The sequence below is a fragment of the Elephas maximus genome, chromosome 1, assembly GCF_024166365.1.
Source record: "Elephas maximus indicus isolate mEleMax1 chromosome 1, mEleMax1 primary haplotype, whole genome shotgun sequence".
In the NCBI taxonomy this organism is placed as follows: Eukaryota; Metazoa; Chordata; class Mammalia; order Proboscidea; family Elephantidae; genus Elephas; species Elephas maximus.
Window position 1 is genome coordinate 138,520,349 of NC_064819.1, and position 24,266 is coordinate 138,544,614.

The 24,266-nt window shown below is 35.7% G+C and overlaps 1 protein-coding gene across 4 annotated transcripts in view; it reads right to left on the reverse strand.

Annotated features, from left to right (window-relative positions):
- COL12A1 (collagen type XII alpha 1 chain) overlaps positions 1–24,266 on the reverse strand; it is a 125,303-nt gene that overhangs the window by 82,747 nt on the left and 18,290 nt on the right. For 3 of the 4 annotated variants that reach the window (XM_049895654.1, XM_049895645.1, XM_049895664.1), the window contains exons 6-14: positions 23,890–24,153; positions 23,558–23,722; positions 22,712–22,885; positions 19,915–20,205; positions 19,110–19,712; positions 17,674–17,946; positions 14,711–14,983; positions 12,875–13,147; positions 1,852–2,124 (exon numbers count right to left, since the gene is read on the reverse strand). The exons of the other annotated variant lie outside the window; for it this stretch is intronic. In XM_049895654.1, the coding sequence (XP_049751611.1) occupies positions 1,852–2,124; positions 12,875–13,147; positions 14,711–14,983; positions 17,674–17,946; positions 19,110–19,712; positions 19,915–20,205; positions 22,712–22,885; positions 23,558–23,722; positions 23,890–24,153 (2,589 nt within the window). The remainder of the gene's footprint in view (positions 1–1,851; positions 2,125–12,874; positions 13,148–14,710; positions 14,984–17,673; positions 17,947–19,109; positions 19,713–19,914; positions 20,206–22,711; positions 22,886–23,557; positions 23,723–23,889; positions 24,154–24,266) is intronic. 4 annotated transcript variants of the gene reach the window in all.

A 24,266-nucleotide genomic window follows, 5' to 3' on the forward strand; every position in this document is an offset into this window, starting at 1 on the left:
TTTCTTCAATATCATCAGTTCTTGATCATATGTTACCTCCTGAAATGGTTGAACACTGACCAATTTTTTTTGGTACTGTGACTCTGTGTATTCCTTCTATCTTCTTTTAATGTTTCCTTTTTTTTATGTCATTCAATATTTTGCCCATAAAAACTTTCAATATTGCCACTTGAGGCTTGGATTTTTCTTCCATTCTTTAGCTTGAGAAATGCTAAGAATGTTCCTCCCTTTTGGTTTTCTAATTCCAGGTCTTTGCAAATTTCATCATAATACTTTGTCTTCTGGAGCCGCCCTTTGAAATCTTCTGTTCAGCTCTTTTACTTCATCATTTCTTCCTTTTGCTTTAGCTGCTCTACGTTCAAAAGCAAGTTTCAGTGTCTCTTCTGATATCTATTTTGGTCTCTTCTTTCTTTCCTATTTTTATAATGATTTTTGCTTTCTTCATGTATGATGTCCTTGATGTCATCCCACAACTCGTCTGGTCTTGTCATTAATGTTCAATGCATCAAATCTACTCTTAACATGTTCTCTAAATTCAGGTGGGATATACTCAAAGGCATACTTTGGATCTCATGGACTTGTTTTAATTTTTTTCAGCCTCAACTTGAACTTCCATATGAGCAACTGATGGTCTGTTCCACAGTCAGCCCCTGGCCTTGTTCTGACTGATGATATTTAGCTTCTCCACCATCTCTTTCCACAAATGTAATCAATTTGATTTCTGTGTGTTCCATCTGGCAAGGTCCATATGTATAGTCGCCATTTATGTTACTGAAAAAAGGTATTTGCAATGAATAAGTCATTGGTTTTGCAAAATTCTATCATGTGATCTCCAGTGTTGTTTCTATCACCAAGACCGTATTTCCTATTGATCCTTCTTTGTTTCCAACTTTCACATTGCAATTACCAAAAATTATTAATGTATATTGATTGCATGTTTGATCAATTCCTGACTGCAGAAGTTGGTAAAAATCTTCAACGTCTTCATTTTTGGCATTAGTTGTTGGTGCATAAATTTGAATAAGAGTCATACTAACTGGTCTTCCTTGTAAGCATATGGATGTTATCCTATCACTGACAGCATTTTACTTCAGGGTAGATCTTGAAATGTTCTTTTTCATGATGAATGCAATGCCATGCCTCTTCAATTTGTCATTCTTTGCATCCTTCACTAGCCAGGTGACAATAAATGATGAAATGTTCCTTGCAATCATTCACAAGAAAGAATACAAATGAGATTGAAGTATACTTTTGATTTAACCATATTAAATACAATAGGAGTAAAGTTAAGAATGTAGAATTAACCTTGTGTGCATAGTAATCATAGTCTCAATAGTCACTCTTTTATCAATCAGCTGTTAAGTGGCTAGGCATTATTTTTGGTACTTTGTACATTGCTATTTCATTTAATCCTCACAACAACTCTAAGAGACAAGATTTAATTATCCTCATTTTATAGATTAGGAAACTGAGGCTCAAAGCAGGATAAGTAACTTGCCTACAGTGATAGAACTATAAATGTGCCTGAACTCTCTTTGACTCCATGGCTCCTGATCTTTTCACTAGTTTGGTCTCCTGCATGGTCAATTATTCCACCAGTAAAAAAATAAATAAATAAAAGTAGTTGGAAGTTATTCAATATTTCAAAATTTGATATAAATTTTAGATAATAAACTAACCTGAACTTAAACCATGTTCTCTAAAGATCCTAATTGTTCAGTTCTCATTTATCACATAAAGAAATCAAATGCAAGTGGACAAACTGCATGCACTTTGTCACTTGAGCTGACAGCCATTAGGTAGCACCTAGTCGTGGTCAAGACCCCAACACACACCCACGAGGTTACCTACTTTCGGTTGTGGCTTCTCCAGTCAAAGGTTCTCCTTCTCCACTGGTGTAAGTCGCAAATACTGAAATTTTGTATTTGGTCTCCGGTTGAAGGTTTTCTATCACGGTGTGAATTGAGTCTCCAGGGAGATTTTTCTCTCCAGTCTCAATATCATCATAAAGAGATTTCCATGAAACCCTGTAACCACGAACCATTCCCGGAGCAGATGTCCAGTAAGCCCCAATTGATGTGTCAGTGATGTCTTTAGTGACTAAATTCTGAGGTGAACCACGTTCTAGAATAGAAATGAAAGGAGAAACATTGGGGAAAAGAAATCAACAGGGATGCAAATTTTTATTCATTCAGGTAGCATCCTGACTCGTTATACTCAAACAACATGTCTATAATTGCCCATTTCTAAACCATTTCTTCTTTCTGAGCTATCCTATTCTGTCACACTGACCAAATAAAACTTCAGAATTATATCTAATTCCTACCTGCGACCCTTGCCTTCACAGATTGTAAGGGCCTTGGTGACAAGAACAACATTGAAATTTTGAAAGAGTACATGCCTAAAAAAAAAATTTACTGAGGGAAAAAAAAATGCATCTAAACATTTTACCACATCTCAGTCCACCTTATAACATAGCCCATTGTTCAAGAGGATCTTTATTTCTTTATTATGGTCTTTTCCTCGCTAATGAATTTAAATAAGCTCAATCTCAATGTATGATTTACAATAACTGCAAAAATCTCGTATCACTTGCAAACCCTAATTCCAAGAATAGTTTTTTGGTGAAAACTTTTATTTGCACATACAATTAAAAAGGCAGAGTAAAAACTTTCAATGTAGCTTAACTCTAATGAAACTGAAAACCACCAGTTCTTCTGGAAAACCTAAAAGCAATTAGTCATCAAAATAAACACACCACTTGTTCTAGCTGATCAAAAATGTCTGCTACTAAATTTTGGCTCTTTCATTCAAAAAAAAAAAAAAAAAACCAAATGGAAAAATATAGAAACCTGAACTTAATAGGAGGCACAAATGTCTTCCAATAAAACCCTTACTTTCCATATTTTATATGTAAGATAAATATACAGGTCACTTTATATTGGCTACCTTAACTAGGGTTTATGCCACAGTATGACTTAAATATAAAACTATCTGCTTCCACAACATACATTTTACCAGCTAATTGTTGAATAGTCAAGCAAATGATATACAACACTCCAACAAGAATTCTGAGGACTTATTATTTTGCTTGAATTGAAGAGTAAAAATGAATATTTTAAAACTACACATAATTAACCTATTAAATTCTAGCACAAAAAGTAAAGATAACAATGGATGAAAAATAAATCTGGGTAGATGAAAACCTATCATATATGGTTGAATTTAGAGGGGAAAAAATAAATAAAACAGGAGCTGGGTATCCTACCAGACCCCAAGCTCAAATGGAAAGTTCTAACTCCATTATAAATAACTGCTGACGGGACATCTCATCTCTGGAGGGAAATTACATATTTCACTGCAACCAAGAATACTTATTTTCAAGAACACGTTGACTTCTTTCTCTCAGTACTTGAGGCTAATTCTTATTTGAAGATCTTTTTTAATTAAATGGCCACATTTACAGCTTGATGTTTTTGTTACTTGCATGAGTATAAGATTACAATTTCAGACTTTGGTTGGTCAGTTTGGTTTAGTTGTGTTTTTACTTTTGTTTTGATAGTTGATATCCCAACAACTGGTCTCTAAGTTTTAAACGTGCAACATATTTTTCCTTTGCTTGATATATACCCTTTTCCCATATGTGCCTCTTCAATGTCCTAAATTACAGTCAGGAATTGTTGAAATGACTTTGAATTAAAATGAGCCAAATACTCATTAGTGACATTCCAAAGAAAGCATAAGACAAAGTTAGCTAAAATATGGGAATTATCTTTCAAACTAACCCTGAGGTAATTTGCAAATACAATAATGTCAGCTTTTAACTTTCCTAAAGGTTGTGCCTCCCAGCCTATTTTTCTCCCTATTTTCTACAGTGCTGAATTTGTGACATTGTTTATTCCCATGACAACAGACATCAAGCTCACAAACACAGGCTAATGATTTCACTGTGAGAAAAAATAGGAAGAGAATTATGGTTGAAGGACAAATACATTGACAAAGACATTTCCGGGCTAAAAACAAAAGCCTAGATCACTAGACATGTTTCCCTCATGTGTTTTAATCAACTATTTTGATAATCTCAACACACGTAAAGTTAGAACAAAACATTAGTAAAATTGCAGTAGAGACCTTGGCAAAGGTTTGTCAATGTCCTTTAAAAAATCCTGCAAAAGGACTTCTAAGATACAAATGAGAAATTAACTAAAAAATATTCCTAAATTCTAATTGATGGCATGGCAACACTAATTTGAGTGAACACTGAAAAAGGTCTCAATTACAGAAAAAAAAAAAAAAACTTCTGAAACTATATCTTCTGCCTGTGGCTACATAAAGACATCATTTTCAAGCACTGGCATTAGAGTGTTCCTTATTAACTACAAAGAAATAGGGAAACCAAAGAAAGGAGAAAGATCTCAATCCAGAAGCCAAGATTAAAAATGCTACATATAGGCTTTTTATGTGTCAATCAGATAAAAATATTCCTAAATACCAAGTTTGTATTATTGCCAAACATATTGATAAACTTCTTTTTCTCAAAAAAGCAGGAGGGTTGAGGATTCTATCTGTTGCATTATATTCAAAAATGTTGAGAATACAATGTGCTCATGACAAGTTAATTTTATTACATCTATAACCTTTGAACTTTTTATAAATGGAATCTTGACTTGGCCAATCTCAATTACAAACAAATGAAGCAAGTGAATTGCACCCTGTGGTATTCTTGGCAGGAAAAGGGCTGGCAGGTGGCCAAACTGGGTTTGAGGCTAGGTGTGCAACCAGCTGAACTGGTCACCAGCAGGCCACATCACCTCCAGGGGGCCCTTGACCCCCTCAGCAACAAAATAAGTGGGCTGAATCTGAGCAGATAGAATCACCTGGAGGGGTAAAGCCTGGGTTCTGTCCGAACCAATTAAACCAGATTATCGGGGATGAATCTAAGCATTGGCACTTTCTAAAGAACTTTTCAATCTCCCCAGTAATTTTAATTCCTCTTTAACTCTTTACTCTTTCCCCCATGTCTTTCTTTTGCCTTCAATCTGCTGCTTCTCTCTGAGCCCTAGAGAAGTGGGGCTCCATAATACAGACAGGTGTGGTGAAAGCAGAACTGCTCAAAGTCATGGGGCGCGGTGATGTGGTGTAGGACTGTCTGATGGTTTATACAGTGAATGGGTATATGGCCCCTTTAGGTAGCTCAGTGATCTCAAGGCTGACCCTCAGAGAACCAAGAAGCTTACTTAAGTTTGTTGTCACCTTCTACCGATCCCATAACACATATGGGAGATTCCCATTTTCTCCTCCCCTCGATCCTGCCTCAACCAGAGATGGCTCTCAACACATGCTTCTCAGCTGAGGTGTTGATCACATTTTCCTGTTAATGAGGTTCATCAAAGTGCTCCCCAGCCAGGCATGTGCTTTGTTTTAATATATCACATTATAGTTTTTATCCTCAATCTAAGGAACTTCTGATATCAGTAACTGCAGGAAGAGATTACTTTGCTTGTTTTGATTTGATTTGGTTTGGTTAGGTTGGGTTTGGGAAAGAGGTCCTTTACAGAGTCCCTGGAAGGAAGGAGGAAAGAGAGAAAGATAATAAAGTCAAAATGTCAGAAAAACAGGCTGTAGCCTCTCTCTGGGAAAGATGACTGTTCCTCTAAAAGGCAAGGAAAGAAACAGGGCAGACACAGAAACCCACACCAGCAGACTGGTAGCCACGTTGTCACTACCTTTTTCTAAACCTGGATCCACCTCTGCTCCAGCAAGGGCTCTTTCCCCCGCTGACTTCCTCTTCTCCTTCTGTCCCAAGACTTACTAATGTATGTTTGATGGGGTTGGGTTTTGTTTAGGTTTTTTCATAAGTGATATTGTTTTACATAATATTTAGCTTCATGGCACCTGTTTTCTGCAGTTCTGGACTATATGCTCATGCTTTCTATATGACTCTCATCTCTTGTAGGAGAATTTCTGGCACTTGTTTCAATCAAGTCATCTTCTGTAATGAAGGCATGCCTTCATTTTTATTTCTTTGATTCCATCTCAATGGCTTCCCATATGCCTATTCTCCCCAGTTTAGAGCCAGTATAGGTATAAGGAATAAGGATGCATATCTGTCATACGTTTAAACATATAAAACTCTATCAGGTTTTCAAAATTTGATACTCAGCATTTCTGTCCTGATTATAAAACATGTTCACATATATTCCAAAGGCATTGATCTGGTTCCTGCTTGCATGTGTCTCTGTGCTGTTGCTGTGGGAAGTCATTTAGACAGTTGCCTTTCTCATGATCTGAACATCCACAAGGAGTTGATTTCTACACTGCTTTTTTCTGCATACCAGGCCAAAGAACTAATGTCTCATTTAAGTAATATTTTTTTATGTTTCCTTAGCCCTTTCCCTTTTGCTTTCTGAAAAGCAAATTATTATCCAATTCAAATATAATTATAACATGAATTAGCCAATGATGATAACTGAAAAATTAATCATAATGAAATGAAACTGTGTTTCATCTTATAGATTGCTCCAGCCAGCTTTCATTAAGTTTCACATACCACTTTCAAAAAAAGAAATTAAATTGAAAATGTAATGTAAATCCTCTTCTAAATCAATTTGTCTTTTTCATTAGAGCTTAGCTTAAAAGCCATCCAACTTTCCACTGCAGAATACAGAAGACCTGCTCTTCTGGGTAATGTTCATCTTGAAGAGCACTTGATTTACAACCACTGAGTCAGAGCCACCATTCCAAAGGACAAAGTTCACTATTGATAAGTTAACTTAGCTCCTTTAAGCAATACAGAGTCCTTAAAAACTCTTAACAGTTAAGTTACCCTCCAACTTCAAATTCTGGCTGAGTAAAAAAAGATTGCTTCAGTAATTGTTACCTCTCCAATTTGATTTATATTTTACTCTGATGAGCAGTTAGGTCACAGAAGAGGACATATGAATTACTGTTTGGTGATTGCACTGAGGTTCCCTGGAAATGTTAGAGTTGTTAGACCCAGAATGCATGAATTTTCAAATCATGAGACAGCAGTAAATCTAGGAAAACACAGAGGCCTTGTTTAGCCCATCTTGAAGAATTACCATGTTACTCAACATCATGCAGAATTCCTGTGATGTGCTAAAAACCTCATTGTAACAAAATGTCAACTGAGTGAGCTCTGTTTGATCTGTAGGAAGCCATTCATGTCTAGGACATTGTCAGGTTGCTACAGCAACTAAAACAAAGAAAATTCTGAAAAGTCATATTTTCCATAGCAAAAAACAACACTCAAAAAAAAAAAAGGTAAAGAATAAAGAACCTTATTATTCCCAAACTGAAAATTTCATTCATTTGTGATAAGTCCCTGAATAAAATTAGGCATTATTCAATTTAAAGGTTAAAAAAAAAAAAAAGCAAGTTTCTGAGCGCTAACAGTGACAACCAAAGATTCTATCAAGATTTAAAGTGCATTTACATATACAGTAGTGTTTTAGTAATTACAGTAGTTCTATCTACTTTAAGAACAACAACAGAAAAAAAAGTAATGTAAATCAAACCTAATGGTTAGTGCTCAGAGTCCTCTGAAGTTTGTATCTGAAATAGTAATAAACTCTGCCTTTGTGATTCTATTGCACACAGTACTAGAGCCAACCATGAGCTTCCCTAATGCCAATGCTAATAAATCTCACTTCCAACAACAGGGGAATTTTCTGATCATTGGCTGTGTTTCAAAAAAGCACTAGAAAAACCCCAAAGGGTACACTAGAAAACTCCTAGAGCTGATAAGAGAACTTAGCAAAGTTTTATGGTACAAGGTCAACAAACAAATATCAGTTGGATTTCTATACACCAGCAATGAGAAATCTGAAAAGGAAATTAGGTAAACAATTCTGTTTACAACAGCAACAAAGAGCATAAAATACCTAGGAATAAATATAACCAGGCATGTGAAGGACTTATACAATGAAAACTATCAAACACTGCTGAAAGAGATTAAAGAAGACTTAAACAAATGGAAAGATGTTCATGGATTGGAAGACTTAATATTGCTAAGATGTCAATACTACACAAAGTGATCCGTAGATTCAATGCAATCCCAATCAAAATTCTAACAACCTTCTTTATAGAAATAGAAAAACCAAACTTTAATTTTATGTGGAATGGCAAGAGGCCTCAAATAGCTAAAACAACATTGAAAAAGAAGAACAAAGTAGGAAGACTCATACTTCCTGATTTTAAAATATACTATGCAGTTACAGTAAGCAAAACAGCCTGGTACTGGTATAATAATAGACACATAGACCAATGAAATAGAATTGAGAATCCAGAAATAAACCCACACATCTATGGTCAGCTGATTTTTGGCAAGGGTGATAAGTCCATTTGATGAGGAAAGAAGAGTCTTTTCAATAAATGGTGATGGGAAAATTGGATTTCCACATGCCGAAAAATGAAATAAGACCCATGCCTCACACTATACACAAAAAACAAATTCAAAATGGATTATGGATCTAAATGTGCAAACTAAAACCATAAAATTCTTAGAAGATCAAGCAGGGACAACACTGTCAGGCCTATCTTTCAACATTGGATTGTCTAATATAATAAGAAAAGCACAAACAGCAAAAAACAAAATAAATTAAAAAATTTTGTTCATCAAAAAACTTTACAAAAAAAGTGAAAAAATAAGCTACCAACTGGAAGAATATCTTCAGAAACCATATTATCTGACAGGAATCTAATAACCAAAATATATATAAAGCTTCAACATCTTAACAACAAAAAGACAAATAACCCAATCATAAAATGGGCAAAGGACTTGAACAGGCATTTCACCAAAGAAGACATTCAAATGGCCACCAAACAGATGAAAAGATGCTCAGCATCATTAGTCATCATAGGTGCAAATCAAAATTTCAATGAAATACCATTTCACTCTCGCTAGGGTGGCTAAGATTAAAAAAAAAAAAAAACAAAATATCAAACGTTGGTGAGAATGTGGGGAAATTGAAATCTTTATACACTGCTGGTAAAAGGCAAAATGGTACAGTCATTGTGGAAAATAGTATAGCAGTTCCTCAAAAAACTAAAAATAGAAATACTATTTGACTCAGCAATTCCAGGTGTATACCCAAAAACTTGAAAGTAGAGACTCGAACAGAGATTTGTACACCAATGTTCACTACAGCACTATTCACAATAGCCAAAAGGTGGAAACAGCCTAAACGCCCATCAACAGGTGATTGGATAAACAAAATGTGGTACATATATACAATAGAATACTGCTCAGCCAGTAGAGAAATGAAGTCCTGATACATCTACGGTACAGCTGGAGCTTGAAGACATAATGGTGAGCTAAATAAGCCAATCACAAAGGGATAAATATTGTATGACCTCACTTATATAAAAAGGCAAATGTATAGAGAATAAAGTTTATGCATGGTTACCGGGGTGGGAGAGAGGGCATGAAATGGGGGCTAACTGTAATGGAAAAATCACATTGATTAAGAATAGGGTTGCACAGCTGATTGTTGTAATGGCTGTCAGTAAGTTTACACTTATAAGTTTATAAACTTGAATTGGCAAAAGTTGTATGACAGATATATTTGCAACAATGACCAAAAAGAAAAAAAAATGGAGTAGCTGCCAAGGCTGCTTATGTACAACCACAAACCTCAAGGAATTTGGTTTCTTGGTTTGGAGGTTTAGGGTCATGGTTTCATGAGACATCTCAGTTAATTGGCATAACAGTATGTTCAGTGTTTCTATTCTATGTCCTAGTTCATTGTGTAGTGCCTGGGGTCTTAAAAGCTTGCAAGCGGCCATCCAAGGCACAACAGTTGTCTCTATTCACCTGCAGCAACAGAGGAAGAAGGAGAGTAAGAAACAGGAGGAAGATATGGAACATGTGGCTAACTGCCTTCATAAACACTGTCTCCTTTGCCATGAGACCAGAAGAACTGGATGGTTACTGAACATTTTAATCAAAGATTCTATAGAAGAATCCTGATCAAAAGGGGGAAAATACAGATCAGAATTTCAAATTCTGATGGGCTCTGGGCTTTCTGGAGCTAAAGGTGGGGTGAATCCCTGAAGTTATTACCCTGAGATAATCTTTAACCCTTAGAACAAAAATATTCCCTGAAGTCATATTAAAACCAAATAATAGTTTAGCTTAACTAAAAAAAAAAAAAAAAAGGTTTGCCTTGAGCATTATGCTCTTTTAAGAACTACCTATGTAGGATTGAATTGGCAATAGCAACTCGAAAGATTAGATTGGAATCTTAGAAGGCAGTGAGTTTATGTTAATGAGGGAGGAACAACTCAGAAAAGGAGGGTAAGAATGGTTGCACAACTCAAAGAATGTAATCAGTGTTGCTAAAATGCACATATGGAAACTGTTGAATTGGTGTACATTTTGCTGTGTATATTCTCAGTAACAACAACAAAATAAAATTTAGAAGAGAAAAAAAGCACTTGGAAACATACGAGTTAGGGATGGCTGGCTGTAGGCTACACTAAATATTGAAAAAAAAGCCTTTTTTTCCTTTTTGAATTGAAAGCTACAATGCAATTCAGGTAATCTATAAAATATCCAACCTACATACTGCTCTTGCCAGCTGACTCCATGTCTCTGGATAAAAGAAGCATTCCTTCAAGGTCTGTTCTTACCACCTCCTCTCCCAAGAGGAAAAGAGATTAGAATAACAGCAGCCCTCAAAGGCAGTTGCCTGGCTCTGTTTCTGGGCTTTCCACTCCCTGCATTTACCATCAAATCCTATTCCTGTATATGGTATGTGGATTTGGCTGAGTTTATATAATAAAATGAAATGGAATAACCAGGGGCAAAAGTCTCCCATTATTTTAATTTAGTCACAACTCTGCTTGCACATATTTGTCAAGTTTACCATGCATAAGGCAATAGGATAAATATGTTAATAAAATCAGGTTGGCAACATTCCACGTAATCCTTCAATGTAGTAAAGAGCTTTAGCGTGTAAATGGAAAACAATTCTCGTATTACAATTTAATTATGAATTTAAATTTTTAAAGCAAACTTGCTAGCTATTTAGCTTTCCTCTGCAGGATATGCAATTTTTTTTTTCAATATTACTATCTCTATATCTAATCCTGTGTGTGTGTGTGTACCTGTCCTAGAAAAATCATAGCCCAATAAAATGTGTTTCATGTAAAATTAAAATATATATTTCATTATTTTGTGCTTTAACAAATTATTCTTAGCCAAAAATACTTTGATTTTTGGAATCAAGTATTTTAATTGAATAAAAGTAAACTTTCTAAAAGAAAGAAAATGTAGAAGAATGTCAGATTAAAAAGTGCAGCCAAAAGTAAAACTATTAAATTATTTTTAAAATAGCCCTTATAAAGGACAATTCTCATAAATCTAAATAATCTACAACTATTCTATAAAGAATAAAAGTTCAAAAGTTTATCCTTAAAAAAATCTATGCTGAAAGCCTGTGGAAAGCACATGAGAACAAGAACTCTAAAAGATCAAAAGAAAGGAACAAACTTCTCAGAAATACTGGGAATTGCTACAGACATAATGATCACATGCTTTGATTATTTGGATTATGTCTCTGTAGTTAAGGCAATTTCAGTTTCTACCTCATAATTTTCAAGACTTTCGCTCAGCTAATCAATATCTCTGAAATATTTACTAATGCTATATTTTTAGATATAAGTGCTAAAGTTAGTAAGTTATTTCCTTTTGATGTATTTTAAAGTTCCCAAAGAGTTTAATTTACGTTTTCCCATTTGTTCTCCACAGTAACGCTGGGAGGGTGTTGGTCACTACCCCTTTAAAGATAGGTAAACTGATGTTCAGAGTGGTTAACAAATTCTTCCAAGGTCATATGGCTATGTCTGAACCAGGTCTTCTCTGGTAATTACTACTTTACAAACTGCTATTTAATCTTTTATTTACAGCATCTTCTTAAAACAAATTTCATTAAAAAACTGTGATTAGACTCTTAATCTCTCTTATTTTGATTAGAATATATTTTTTGTTTTGTTTGAAATTCTGGACGAAGTCTCTAAGTTGTCAATCAGAACTGCCTGTTGTATGCCTTGTGCCTGCCTGTTACAATGTCTGCAATACTTTGAGTTCCTGCATCCACCAACGACCAGTATTTTGACTAATTTCACTGTGACTTTTATAGGGTCACTATGAGTCAGAATCGACTCAATGGCAATGGTCTGTTTGTTTTTTTTTTTTTTTCCATAGAAGATATTTTAGATTCATTTTCTTCTATAACCATTTTTAGGAAAAATCATATAAAATATGATAAATTATATAGAATACAATGATAAAGAAGTTATTACCTGATTTCCCATTTAAGCCCCCAACTACAATTAGCTCTAGATAACCAAGGAAATAGTCTTAGATTAACTTTGCATTAACTTTGAACTTCTTCCATGGAACTGAATTTTAGAGGTTTTTCGTTTCAAAAACAAACAAGCAAGAAACTTGATTCTTATATTTCTCAAGCCATTGTGGGTGCTTTAATGTACCATAAATGCAAGAAAGAGGTTCACTGAGAATCAGAAAAGGATTCCTATCTGATCCTGGGTGAGGTGACCAGCTATGTGACCTTGTGCAATCCAAGCCCTCTGAACCATAGTTCTTTATCCATGACCTTGTTATGCAAGCAGCTCCCCAACATGCCTCTACTTTGCAATCAATGTTAATTCTTTCAGTTGCTTACATTCTATATCTCTGAAGAGGCAGTTCTGTAGTGACTTGTTTTTCAATACAAATTCCTTTTAAGAGGAAGAGCTACATGTTTTTAAATTTCATTAACTGAAAATATGTTAGGCTTCCTAAATGCAAACAAGCTCAGAGATTTCCATAAAATATAGCAGTAATTACCTTCAAGTGTTGTTCCTTCTCCGAAAAGGGCATCCCCTGCCCCAGAAGCATACAAGGCAGTCACAGATAAGGCATACTGCGTCCCTTCCTTTAATCCGCTCAGCACCGTATTGGTTGTATCTCCCCTCACGGTGACCTCCTGAGTTTCACCTCCTGCCACCGCAGTGTACGTGATGAGGTACTGTTTCACTTTTCCTGGTGCTCTAGTCCAAGATAATTTCATAGTTGATGTTGTCGGGTCAGAAACTTTTAGGTCTCTTGGATTCCCTCTAACTTCATTAGGTTAAAAAACAACAACAAACATCAAAACCCATTATTTAATAAAATGACTTGAAAAACACTTTGCTACTTTAAATATGTATGAGTGATCATTCAAATTTATATCCTGGGTAAGACCATGGCAATCGTAACTACTGACTAGCCAACAGTGTCTAAACATTTCTAAATCAGGCTCTACATGTTAGAAACAAAGAAAAGACTTCCAATTCCTTTCCTGCGTTTACACAGGTTAACATCTTTTGTGTAAGATAACCACAATATTTTCCCTAAAAGTGGAACAATGAACTGTAAAATGCACACATTGATTAGTGAGCACAATGTAGATTTTTCACTCTTCCAAGAAATCTGCAGTAAAAAGGGTTTAGGGATGTAATGCTGTGACCATCTAAAAGTAACAGCCAGGAAATAAGCTTAGGTGTCACATGACAAAAATGATGCTGGCTCTAGAAAAAAAAATATAAACAAAGAAACAGCCCAGTGAGGCCCAGCCTAAGGTATAACTCCCAGAGGCTTCCCATCCCTTGGCAACAATGATATCTGGCATTTTATGACTTTCCTAGTCAAGTGGCCATGTTGTCTCTGAAGAGCCTCAAGTCACCCAGCCCTGTGGCAACCTTCACTAGGCACACAAACAGCCAGTTTCACCCCAGGAAAAGGAGATGAAGAGTCATTGGTATTCAACAAGAAAGAAAAAAAGTAGTGACTTCCCAAAGAGGAAGAAAATAGGTGGGGAAAAAAAAGGGGGGGTCATGCAGGCAAGACCAATTAGCAAGGCTAAAAAGGAAGGAAGGAAGGTGATAAAGTCTGAGCTTTAACGGATATTCCGTGCTAGTGTCTGCAGTGAGACAGTAAAGCCAGAAACTCAGATTCACCCTTTAGTAGTTACTTGACTCTGGATTCATTATTTAACCTCCCTTAGCCTCAGTTTCTTCGTAAACCTGGGAAATAGTAACAACCTCATAAATCTATATAAAGATTAAATGAGTTAATATATGAAATAGTCTTTGCACAGAATCTGACATAGATGTTCAATAAGTGTTCATTATTGCTAATATTTGTTAACATTCATACACCAAAACCTTAAAGTTAGAAAATAAAATTAAAATAATGGATGTCTTAATTTTTTTCAATGAGATAATGTACTACACATTAATAATCTGTAACAAATATTGAAATCTATCATGCGAGCCTAATCATCCCACTTAAATAAAAGCAGGTTAATGTTTAAAAAATCTTGCTGAAAAACTAAAATGTAATCTGTTTCAATGACACATAGCAGCTTGCATCCCTCAACTTATATTAGAATATCTAATAACATTATTTTTAAAAGGATATTTATACCACATCATACTGTTTAAGCTCTATCTACACAAATAAATGATGTCATGATTAAGATAAAAATTTGAATAATTCAAGTCTAAAAGGAATATTATCTAAGATATCCAGATTAACTGAGACAAAGTATCTCATGGCTTGTATTATCTGGATAGTTGTCCAAATTTTCCCTTGAGGTCTAAGATTTTGATTGGTGCCATATGGTCAGCATATTTCCTCTACCTTCTTCAGTGGCTGCGTTGCCAGTCAATGGAGAGCCAGGTCCTGAATAATATTCTGGAATTACAGATACTTCGTATTTCGTGTCTGGAGTCAGGTTCTCCAGTGTTCTCCTCCTCTGATTGGCTGGAGTGGTTACTTCTTTGCTTTCTCCACCATTCACTGGTTTGTATATAATTCGATACCTCAAAACTCTCCCTGGAGCTTGAGTCCAGGTAATTTTAAAGCTATCCGTGGTCTCATCTGTCACTTTTAGGTTTCGAGGCGCTCCTTTTACTGAAATAAAAGGGATATTCAAAAATAAGTTGACTGATTTTATATGAAAAATACAAGACTAGCTTTCGGTCATAAAATTATAACATTCTCTAGACAAGTCCATGAGTAGTTTTTTGACCAACATTCTGCTGACTGTATCCATTTAGCCAGAGATTAAGCAGATTCTGAAATAGCAAGCAAATATTGTACAATATCCAGAAAGAAACTAAGTACTAGAACTTTTTAATCAAATAAAGAGATAAATAATAGTAAACTTTTAAAATCAGAACTAAAACAGCCTTTACATAAAATGGTAAATTTATATTTCCAATGAAGTTCCAGAATAAAAACAATTTATTTACTGGGATATAAGTAACTGAGGCTTTCACTCTTAGTACACTTTCTCAGACAACCAGTAAAAGAATGCCTAATGCACAGGTCTACTATGGTCACCCTACTAGCCAGACTGTCTTATCCAGCCAGCCCCATAAAGAACTTTTTTATGTGTACAGTCATTTAACTTGGAGAATAATTAGACCATGCCTATAATGTTTTACAAGCACATTGTAGGGTACATGGCGATCTGCTTCTGTAAAACTTACAGCCTAGAAAACCCTCTGGGGCAGCTCTACTCTGTCACATGGGATCTCTATGAGTCGAAATTGACTCAACCGCACCTAACAACAACAAGTCCCATCGAAAGAGTCCCTGGGTGGCACAAATGGTTAACACACTCAGCTGTTAACTGAAAGATTGGAAATTTGAGACCACTCAGAGATGTCTTGGAAGAAAAGTCTAGCAGTCTACTTCCAAAAAAATCAGTCATTAAAAACTTTATGTAGCGCAGTTCTATTCTGACACACATAAGGTCACCATGAGTCAGAATCAATTCAATGGGACCTGGTTTTTTAAGTCAGATCTAAATCTTGAAATTAAATTACTACATGAGTAACACCCATAGACTCACAGTCTTAAATAAAATTTTCATTAAGCCCAAATGAAAACATCATTTGGCTTTGTGTTTAGTAAGCAAGTTTAAGTGACCTATTTGCTCTAGGGGACAACTGTCCATGCGGAAAACACATTCACAATAGGTGAAGTAAAGGTCATTGTTGTCTCAGTCCACTGGGATGAAAGCACAGTGAAAGATACCTGAATGTACCTCACAAACAATTAAAAGTTTACTTAAATATCTAACACATTAATAGATTACTCCAAGGAGAAGGGAAAAGAATCTCTCTAGAAAAAGAAGACAAAATGGCAGTTGGCTGACTTAAGCCATGAATCATTTTGTGCAGCAAGGAAAATGACTAAATTAGTCGAATGATTGAGACAGGATAGGTTAATGAATGGGTTTGACTCCTGGCTCTGAAGCGTAATAGATATGTACATGTTGCTGTTAAAAAAAAAAAAAAATAGCGTTATGCTATTATGAAAAAGATTCCTGGCAGATGGGTGTTATTAGCAAAAAAAAAAAAAAAAAAAGTAGAATTTGCTCATTATTTGCATAAAAATATGGTAATTTTGAGCCTTAGATTGCCCAGCAGTCAAATGTGAGTACAGAATTATTGAAATGGTTAAATGAGAAAATACATGGAAAATACTTAATATAGTTCCTTACATATAGCGGGAGCCCAATAATTGTTAACTCAATGAAGATATAGAATCAGAAACTTCCTTACTGACTCAGGAAAGGTTAGATCTCAGATTCCACTACAGACAACAGAATTGGAAAGGAATCACCACACTCTATTGCAGCAGCCCAACGACCAAAAACTACAGTGTATATGTAGCCTCTGCTCAAAAACCATTTATGCTTAAATTTCTTCTTGAGACATATTTCTCATCCCCATCACAAAGTGTTGAAGGCGAAGAACTAGGCCCATCAAGCACTATCAGGACACTACAGTACATCATCAAAAGAAATCAGAACTAAGTATGGACTTCTAGGTTATAAGAAGACACCTTAGGTCATTCAGTTTATTTGCTGACCTTAGGCAGAAATATATCTAAATCATGCACAAAAGAAGGGTATCAGTTTTATTTGGAAAACCTTTCAAAGAAAGAGATTCTCTAGCTTTTATCAGCAAAGTAGACAACGCACACCATCCCTATCAGCAAACACTTCGTCACTATCCTAAATAGTTATCCTGCTGTTTCAGCCTCTTTGCCTCCCATCCTAAGTGAAAACAAAGAACAATTGACATCTCTTGTAATATTCACTATATTCTTCTCTTAACCAGGTTAAATAGTGTTCTTAAAATGTTAAATGTAGTAAAATGTGTCAAAAAGTATTCAACTGTATCCAGTAAAATGAACATATCTGAGCAAAAATACTGCTTAAAACACTCACTTTGGTAATACATATTTACCATCAGCTCCATAGATAAAGTAAGGCAATTTGAAAAGTATTTAAAACATGGCACTACTGAAATGTGGAGGTAAGCAGTATCTCATGAATTAATTCCATAACTATCCATACCTCTCTATGTATCCTGACCTCAAATTCATCAAATTAAGTATAGTATCTTTTTTTCTTTTTACATAATGAAAGTTTTTCTCTTTGTAGGAAGATGTATGAATGATTGTATTTTAAAGACACCAAATCTCACAAAAGCATTCACAATTCTGAATTACATGCAAAGATTATTTCAAATTGTAACTATGTTTTATAATAAATTGCTAGTTTTTTGGAAAACAGTGGCAGAAACCTTCTTCAGTGGTCTCCTCTCCAGATATGGGAACGCTGAAGCCATCTTCATACTCTGCAGTCACATTGACCAAGTACTGGGTCTCTGGCTTCAGGTTGGTGAGGACAACACTGGTGCTTGATGCTGGCTCCACCACAGTAACCTCGCCATCCCCAGCCATTTCTTTGTAAGTGATGTGGTATGAAAAAACATTTTCTCCAGCAGGGGACCAGTTGGATTTGAAACTGTAAGAGGTCACCTCAGAGAAGGTAAGATTCTTTGGAGGCACGTAAGCTATTAAAAAAAAAAAAGAAGAAGAAGAAGAAGGAAATAGGTTAAAATGTGTAAGTCTGATAAAAGGAAAGTAGACGTAATGATTACATGTTTCTGAAGGGGCTTATATATATTTGGAGATGGTCATTGAGGCCAAAATGCTGAGTAAATAGTACCCATGTAACCTTGGAGAGGAGGCTTCTCACTTACAGCCCTACAAGAAGACTTGGTCATTTTGCCTTGGCCATCCATCAAACTAAACTACACTACTTAAATGACTAATGGAAAGGAACTTGAATTTTGAGATTCTTAAGACAAAGAAGCAATAGAAAGCCTTTACCCAAAATTAGAATATTTAAAGAGTAGCAGACTTAAAATGAACCATCAAGTTTTCCCATTCATCCCAGCATTTAGGTATTAACCTTTGATGGCAGGATATTTTAAGGTAATAGTTATGGAATTTTTCCTAACAAAATAATATTTTTAAACTAAGCACTAATTAAACTAAATCATAGGAAGAGACAATGTTTAAGCCACATTGCATATCTTCAAGAGACTTAACAATCAAATTGGAACCACAAGAAAGTTATTAACAAAACAAAGCAGTATATATAAATGCCAAATGAATGATAGCAAGTGTGATAGTACTTGAACACTTAAGGAATACTTGATGGAAGGGGTGAGACTTTTATCTGGCCCTTGACAAATAGAATTTGGATAAATGAAGAAATAGAAAATGAAGCAAATTTCAGATATGAGAAATAATGCCCAAAAATGGTCCAGGAACAGGAATGTATATAGAGAATTCAAAGGTCTAGGGTTATGTCCCAGGACCTAATTCAGCATCCACATAGTAGACATTCATGAAATGGTTATTGAAAAATAAGTGTGATAAACCTAGCCTTGCTTGAGGATCTAGGATCAGAAACCACTCATGACTCTTACGGGTACCCAGCTTTTTCACCAATAAATAAATGATCCATACCCAGGAGAGAGCCATATCTCAGAACTCAAACTAAATTTAATAGTTTTTAAGAACATAACCCAAACCCACTAACAGAGGAAAGCTATTTTCCTGTACATTCCTTTAATAAGAGATTGAAGAAACACAGTATCTGCAATTTTAGAATAAAAAAATGCTTTGATCGTGAAGAGATAATTTTTACTCTTCAAAATCTACTTACCTTTTTTCTTTATAGCTGCCAATTCTTGCTCAATTCTAAGGCAAATAGACTGTGTGAGTTCAAAAGATATCCTCTGAAAAGCATCGAAATCTTCCACAGTGAACACGTGGGTCTCTGGAGGGGGAGAGGCAATCGCTTCTAATTCAGAGCGAACCGCATCCTTCACACCAACTGCAAAGATCTCAACATCTGAATTCCTCAGTTTTATGGCAGGATCTCTGAAGGCATCTGATGATTTCCCATCAGTGATAAGAATCATGACCTTTGGTACATTGCTTCTTGAACCCTTGCTAGGCACAAATATTTTCTCTCTGACGTAAGTCATCGCTTTACCAGTGTTCGTAGATCCTCCTCTGTAGGGGAAGGTGTTTATTGCTTCAATTATATCTTCCACTTTGGTAAATTTTTTCAAAGTAAACTCTGTATGAGGATCCCGGCTGTACTGGACAAGACTTATCTGTACCCTATTTGGTGAAATATCAAAACTTTTCACAAGAACTTCCAAAAAGGCTCTAACTTTAACAAAGTTTGCAATCCCGATGCTATAGGAACCATCAACCAAAAACACAATATCAGCTTTTATATCCACACCACGTGAGCATTCTGTAAAGAGAAAGAAAACCCATTAATTTGCAATTAATATGAATTAATGATTAAAATATAGATATCTAGTATTCTTAGTCAGCATGCTTTAAGAAAAAAAACTATTAGAAATATTTGATGTAAAACTATGGCTGAGCCCATAAGGTATACTGTTTAATGGACCTTCAGTATTCCAAAATCAGTGACACGTCTATTAGCTTACCCACTTGAACTTTCATCGGCTGAGTCTTCTCCATTATTGAAACGGGCTCACTGGATGTCAGTCCCTTCATGGCAGAAACACTGATCTGGTATTCTGTGTCTGCTGAGAGGTCTCGTACACTAAGCATGGTCGTCTGAGGCCCTACACTCAGAGCATGCTGTCTGCTTCCAGCAGTCATTGGTGTGAGGAGGACTTTGTAGCTGGTCACTGGGCTAGGAGATGGACTCCAACTTAGTTTAATGTATTTCGATGAGACTTCCGTAGCGATCAAATTTGAAGGAGGCTCAATAACTAAAACAAATAACAAGCAGAACGGTGATTAAAAGCAATGAGATGCGACCCTCTTAATTAGGTCTTTAACTGTTTGCCTTCAATTCATTCTCGTTATTTAAGTTAATAATGAATACATCAAGAATCACTGCCCACCCTCCTCCCCCAAATCCACCTGTACCCATCAAACCAAAAATGATCCAGTACGTGATTATCATTTTTGGTTTGGTAGGTATAGGTGGATTTGGGGGAGGGGTGGGCAATGATTCTTGATGTATTCATTATTAGTTGGGGAGCTGAGGAATTTAGGGAAAGAGAAAGTCCTTGGAAGAAAGTAAGGATAGGACATCTGATGCCTAATTCTTCTCTGGGGCCATGTTTTCTATTCTGATTTTGGATATTTTACTCACTGCCTTTATTCTCAGACAACAAAGTAGAAATACATGTTAAACCAATGACTCATTCAATTTTTTAGAAAGCTTTTTGATTTTATACCATAAGAGTAAAAATGTAATTTTAAAAAGATACTTTATATTATGCCCAGAAATTGAAAGCATTCAGCAGTTTTTAAGGGTTAATTTTAAATAATTTTATTTCCACTTATTTTAGGGTGAAAAAGGACATTCAGCTATGTTCATAGTGCCACCAAACAGAGGTGAAACAATGATTTATTACGTGCATAAACCAAACTGAACCCCAATGCCATCAAGTCGACTCTGACTCATAGCAACCCTATAGGACAGAGTAGAACTTCCCCATAGGGTTTGCAAGGAGCGGCTGGTGGATTTGAACTGCCGACCTTCTGAGTAGCAGCCAAACTCTTTAACCACTGCACCATCAGAGCTCCTATATTATATGCACGTTGACATGTAAATACTGATAATCTAAAAAATTTTTATCCTTATTCAATGTAGTAAACAGTCATATGCTCAACAGAGAGTATAAAGTATTTTAAGATATTTCAGAACAAATCTTCAAAATTCTGTGTTTGTCAAGTAATCACATTCTCAGAAGATATACTTCTAATTTTTTAGTGTGTCAGTCTGCAAGAAGTGGGTACAAAAACAGGCAGGAGTTTACACACCCCCTCCTTGAGGAGGCAATCACAGATAGTGCATAAAAATGTTGTCTAATGAAGAGAGAAACAGCAACGGTGAAGCAACAGGTGTGCCACTTGGAGGTCTGGCCAAATCTTTTCAGGGACATGGAGGCAGCACAGGAAACAGAACGCTCAGGCTAATGCCAGGGGAAGAGAGGCAGCCCTGAAGAAAAGTATGAACACGTGTGATGTGGCCCCTGCTCCCCACACAGGTGGAGTTCTAACAGAGCAGCAGAACAAAAGGTTGGCCTACATTTGTGACCGTGCAAGTGAATCCCAGTGAAGAAGAGGAAGAATTAGAATGTTTTAAAAGATTGAGTAAAGAGAAGTTAATCAGAAAAAAGGGCAGGGGATGGACTGTATAATATTAAACAAGCAAAAAAATTGAGACATAAAGCAATAAAATGAACCAAAAAAAAAGATTCATAGCCCAGTAAGTCATGAGAGGAATTAGGTCAGATTTAGGACCAATGAATACTGCCAAGATACCTGGATATTGGAGATAAAATGTTTGTTGAAGACTGAACATGTAGCTAGCTATTCAGAACATTAATCGCTTGTCAATTCTCAAGCTGAGAGAACAATTATAGAAAAAAATAAGGACTTTGAATAGTGACTTTATAACACTCCAAAAGATACCTATGAAATATCTTTTGATGTGTCTTTTCTTTCTCCTATGCATTTAAAAGTAGTAACTGATAGAAATGAGAAATTTTTCCATATGTGGGCAGATCAAATTGACTGATCTTTTGAAAAATTCTTTAAAAGATTTGAAAACATTATGCAGAACAGGATGATGGAAAACCCTTTTCCTTAGCCAGTTAGTAGTTGTTATTATTTTAAGTTATAGGGTGCTAAAATAAATGTCTCCCCAGTGTACCAGTGTCTTAATCAGAGCTCGAGATCATTAAAACAAGCCGTCAGATTAGCATGATTATGGATAGGCCCTACAAGTACAGAAAAGGTTCTTGAAGAAAGGAGCAAATCAACAATTGTCTAAAAATATTTTTAAGAACTTTATAATGATGTAAGTATATTCCTGAACGTTCTGCTGGGGGAAGGGGAAGGGCAAACGATCTCTATAAGTTGAGTTACTGGAAAACAATACAAATGGAGTAGTCAGTTGGAGAATCACTGGAAGATGGGTTTGAGAAAATGTGCAATTGAATAGAATGCCTGTAAAGCTATAAACCAAAACGAAACCCACTGCCATCGAGTCGATTCCTACTCATAGCAACCCTATAGCTAGAGCTGCCCCATAGTGTTTCCACGGAGCGCCTGGTGGTTTCGAACTGCCAACCTTTTGGTTGGCAGCCGTAGCTTTCAGCCACTACACCACCAGGGTTTCCTGTAAAGCTGTAAGTGCTATCAAATAATGGAAAATGTATGGTAAATAGGTCGGGAACACTCAACAGACAATCCACTTACCTTCCTCTCCACTAACCAATTCACCGAGTTGTTCGTCAACACCTGAGCACACCTGGGAGATGATTTCATTCTGAATATCCACAATTGCGTCAAAGTTAGCCACATTGAAAACATGGTTCAATGAAGGTGTGGAGGCGATTTGTTTGAGTTCTTTTGCATCTGCAGCTTTAATGCCTTAAAAACAAAAAGACAAGGGTGTATTGAGAAGGGAAGTATGCTGACTTGGGGAAGTTCTTTGCTTTCTCAGTCTTTCACAAGTGAATACATTTCCAAATCCTTATTAAGTCATAAACCAGAATTGCTTTTCTTCATAACCAATGCACAACTGTTCAGATGACAAAGGCATTTTATAACTTCACATGAAGTGGCCAGCCAAAGAGGAAACCAAATGGTTAGTAAAACAGAGTGGGCTCTCATCCCAACCATGCCATCATTTGTCTCTGCCATCTGTAAAGATAATACTTTTTTTCTTCCAGAGTCCTGAATGTGCTGGAGTCCTCTGAATTTTTCAAGTATTACATAATATAGGAAACACATAAAAAACACACTTAATGATAATACAAGGAGGATCTTTATTGGAATCATTGGCCAAGCATTCTCTGAAAAGTAGAGAGCTGGCAAGAAATGCAAATACCGTCTCGCTTAATGCATATGCTAAAGGAGTTACATGAAGAAGTAGATAAACAAAAATTTTATTTAAAGATGATTTGGTTCAATACTACACTATAAAATGTAGTAAGCACTTCTAATAGCATCATTTCTTGAGTAATCAAACTTTTATCTTCCTAAGTATTAAGAGTATTGATATAATTCAAAAAGGAAAGTAATGAATTAGACTTAACGTACCCAAAGAGAAAACTTCAACCCCAATATTGCGAAGCTCTCTTGCTGGAATTTCCACTTCATCCTGGGATTTGCCATCCGTAATAATAATTGCCACTTTAGGAAACCCAACTCTTGCTCCAGCAGATTCCATAAAAGTATTTTTAATTAAATAATCAATGGCATCCCCTGATGTGAAAAAGAAAAATGTTCATTTACTCCTTACTACGCAATTTTGACAAAATCAAAAACGAATTTCAAAAGCATTTAAAATGTGGTAATTGTACAATGTTTAACTTATTTCCCAAACAAATATTTCTTTTATCTTAAACAATAACAAAACCTGTAAAACATACCTGTCATTGTGTTGCCACCTTTGTATGGGATTTTTTTAATTGCAGCCAGAAGCTCATCCCTTTGGTAGTACTGATTTAAGTTAAACTCAGTCCTGGTATCAGAGCTGTACTGGATAACTCCAACCCTTGTCTTCGCTTCCCCAATGTCAAAAGCTGACACAAGAGCAGCAATAAAGTCTAAAATGTACTTGAAATTATTTCTTCCCACACTCCACGAGCCATCCACGAGGAAAACTAAATCAGTCCAGGCACTGACAGAGCATTCTGAAATACATTTGATATGTTTTTAAATAATGTGACTAATAAATCTATTCATCATTAAGACATACAAACTAACATTGCAACACTAAAAAGAAGAGCTGCTTAAATCATTCTGT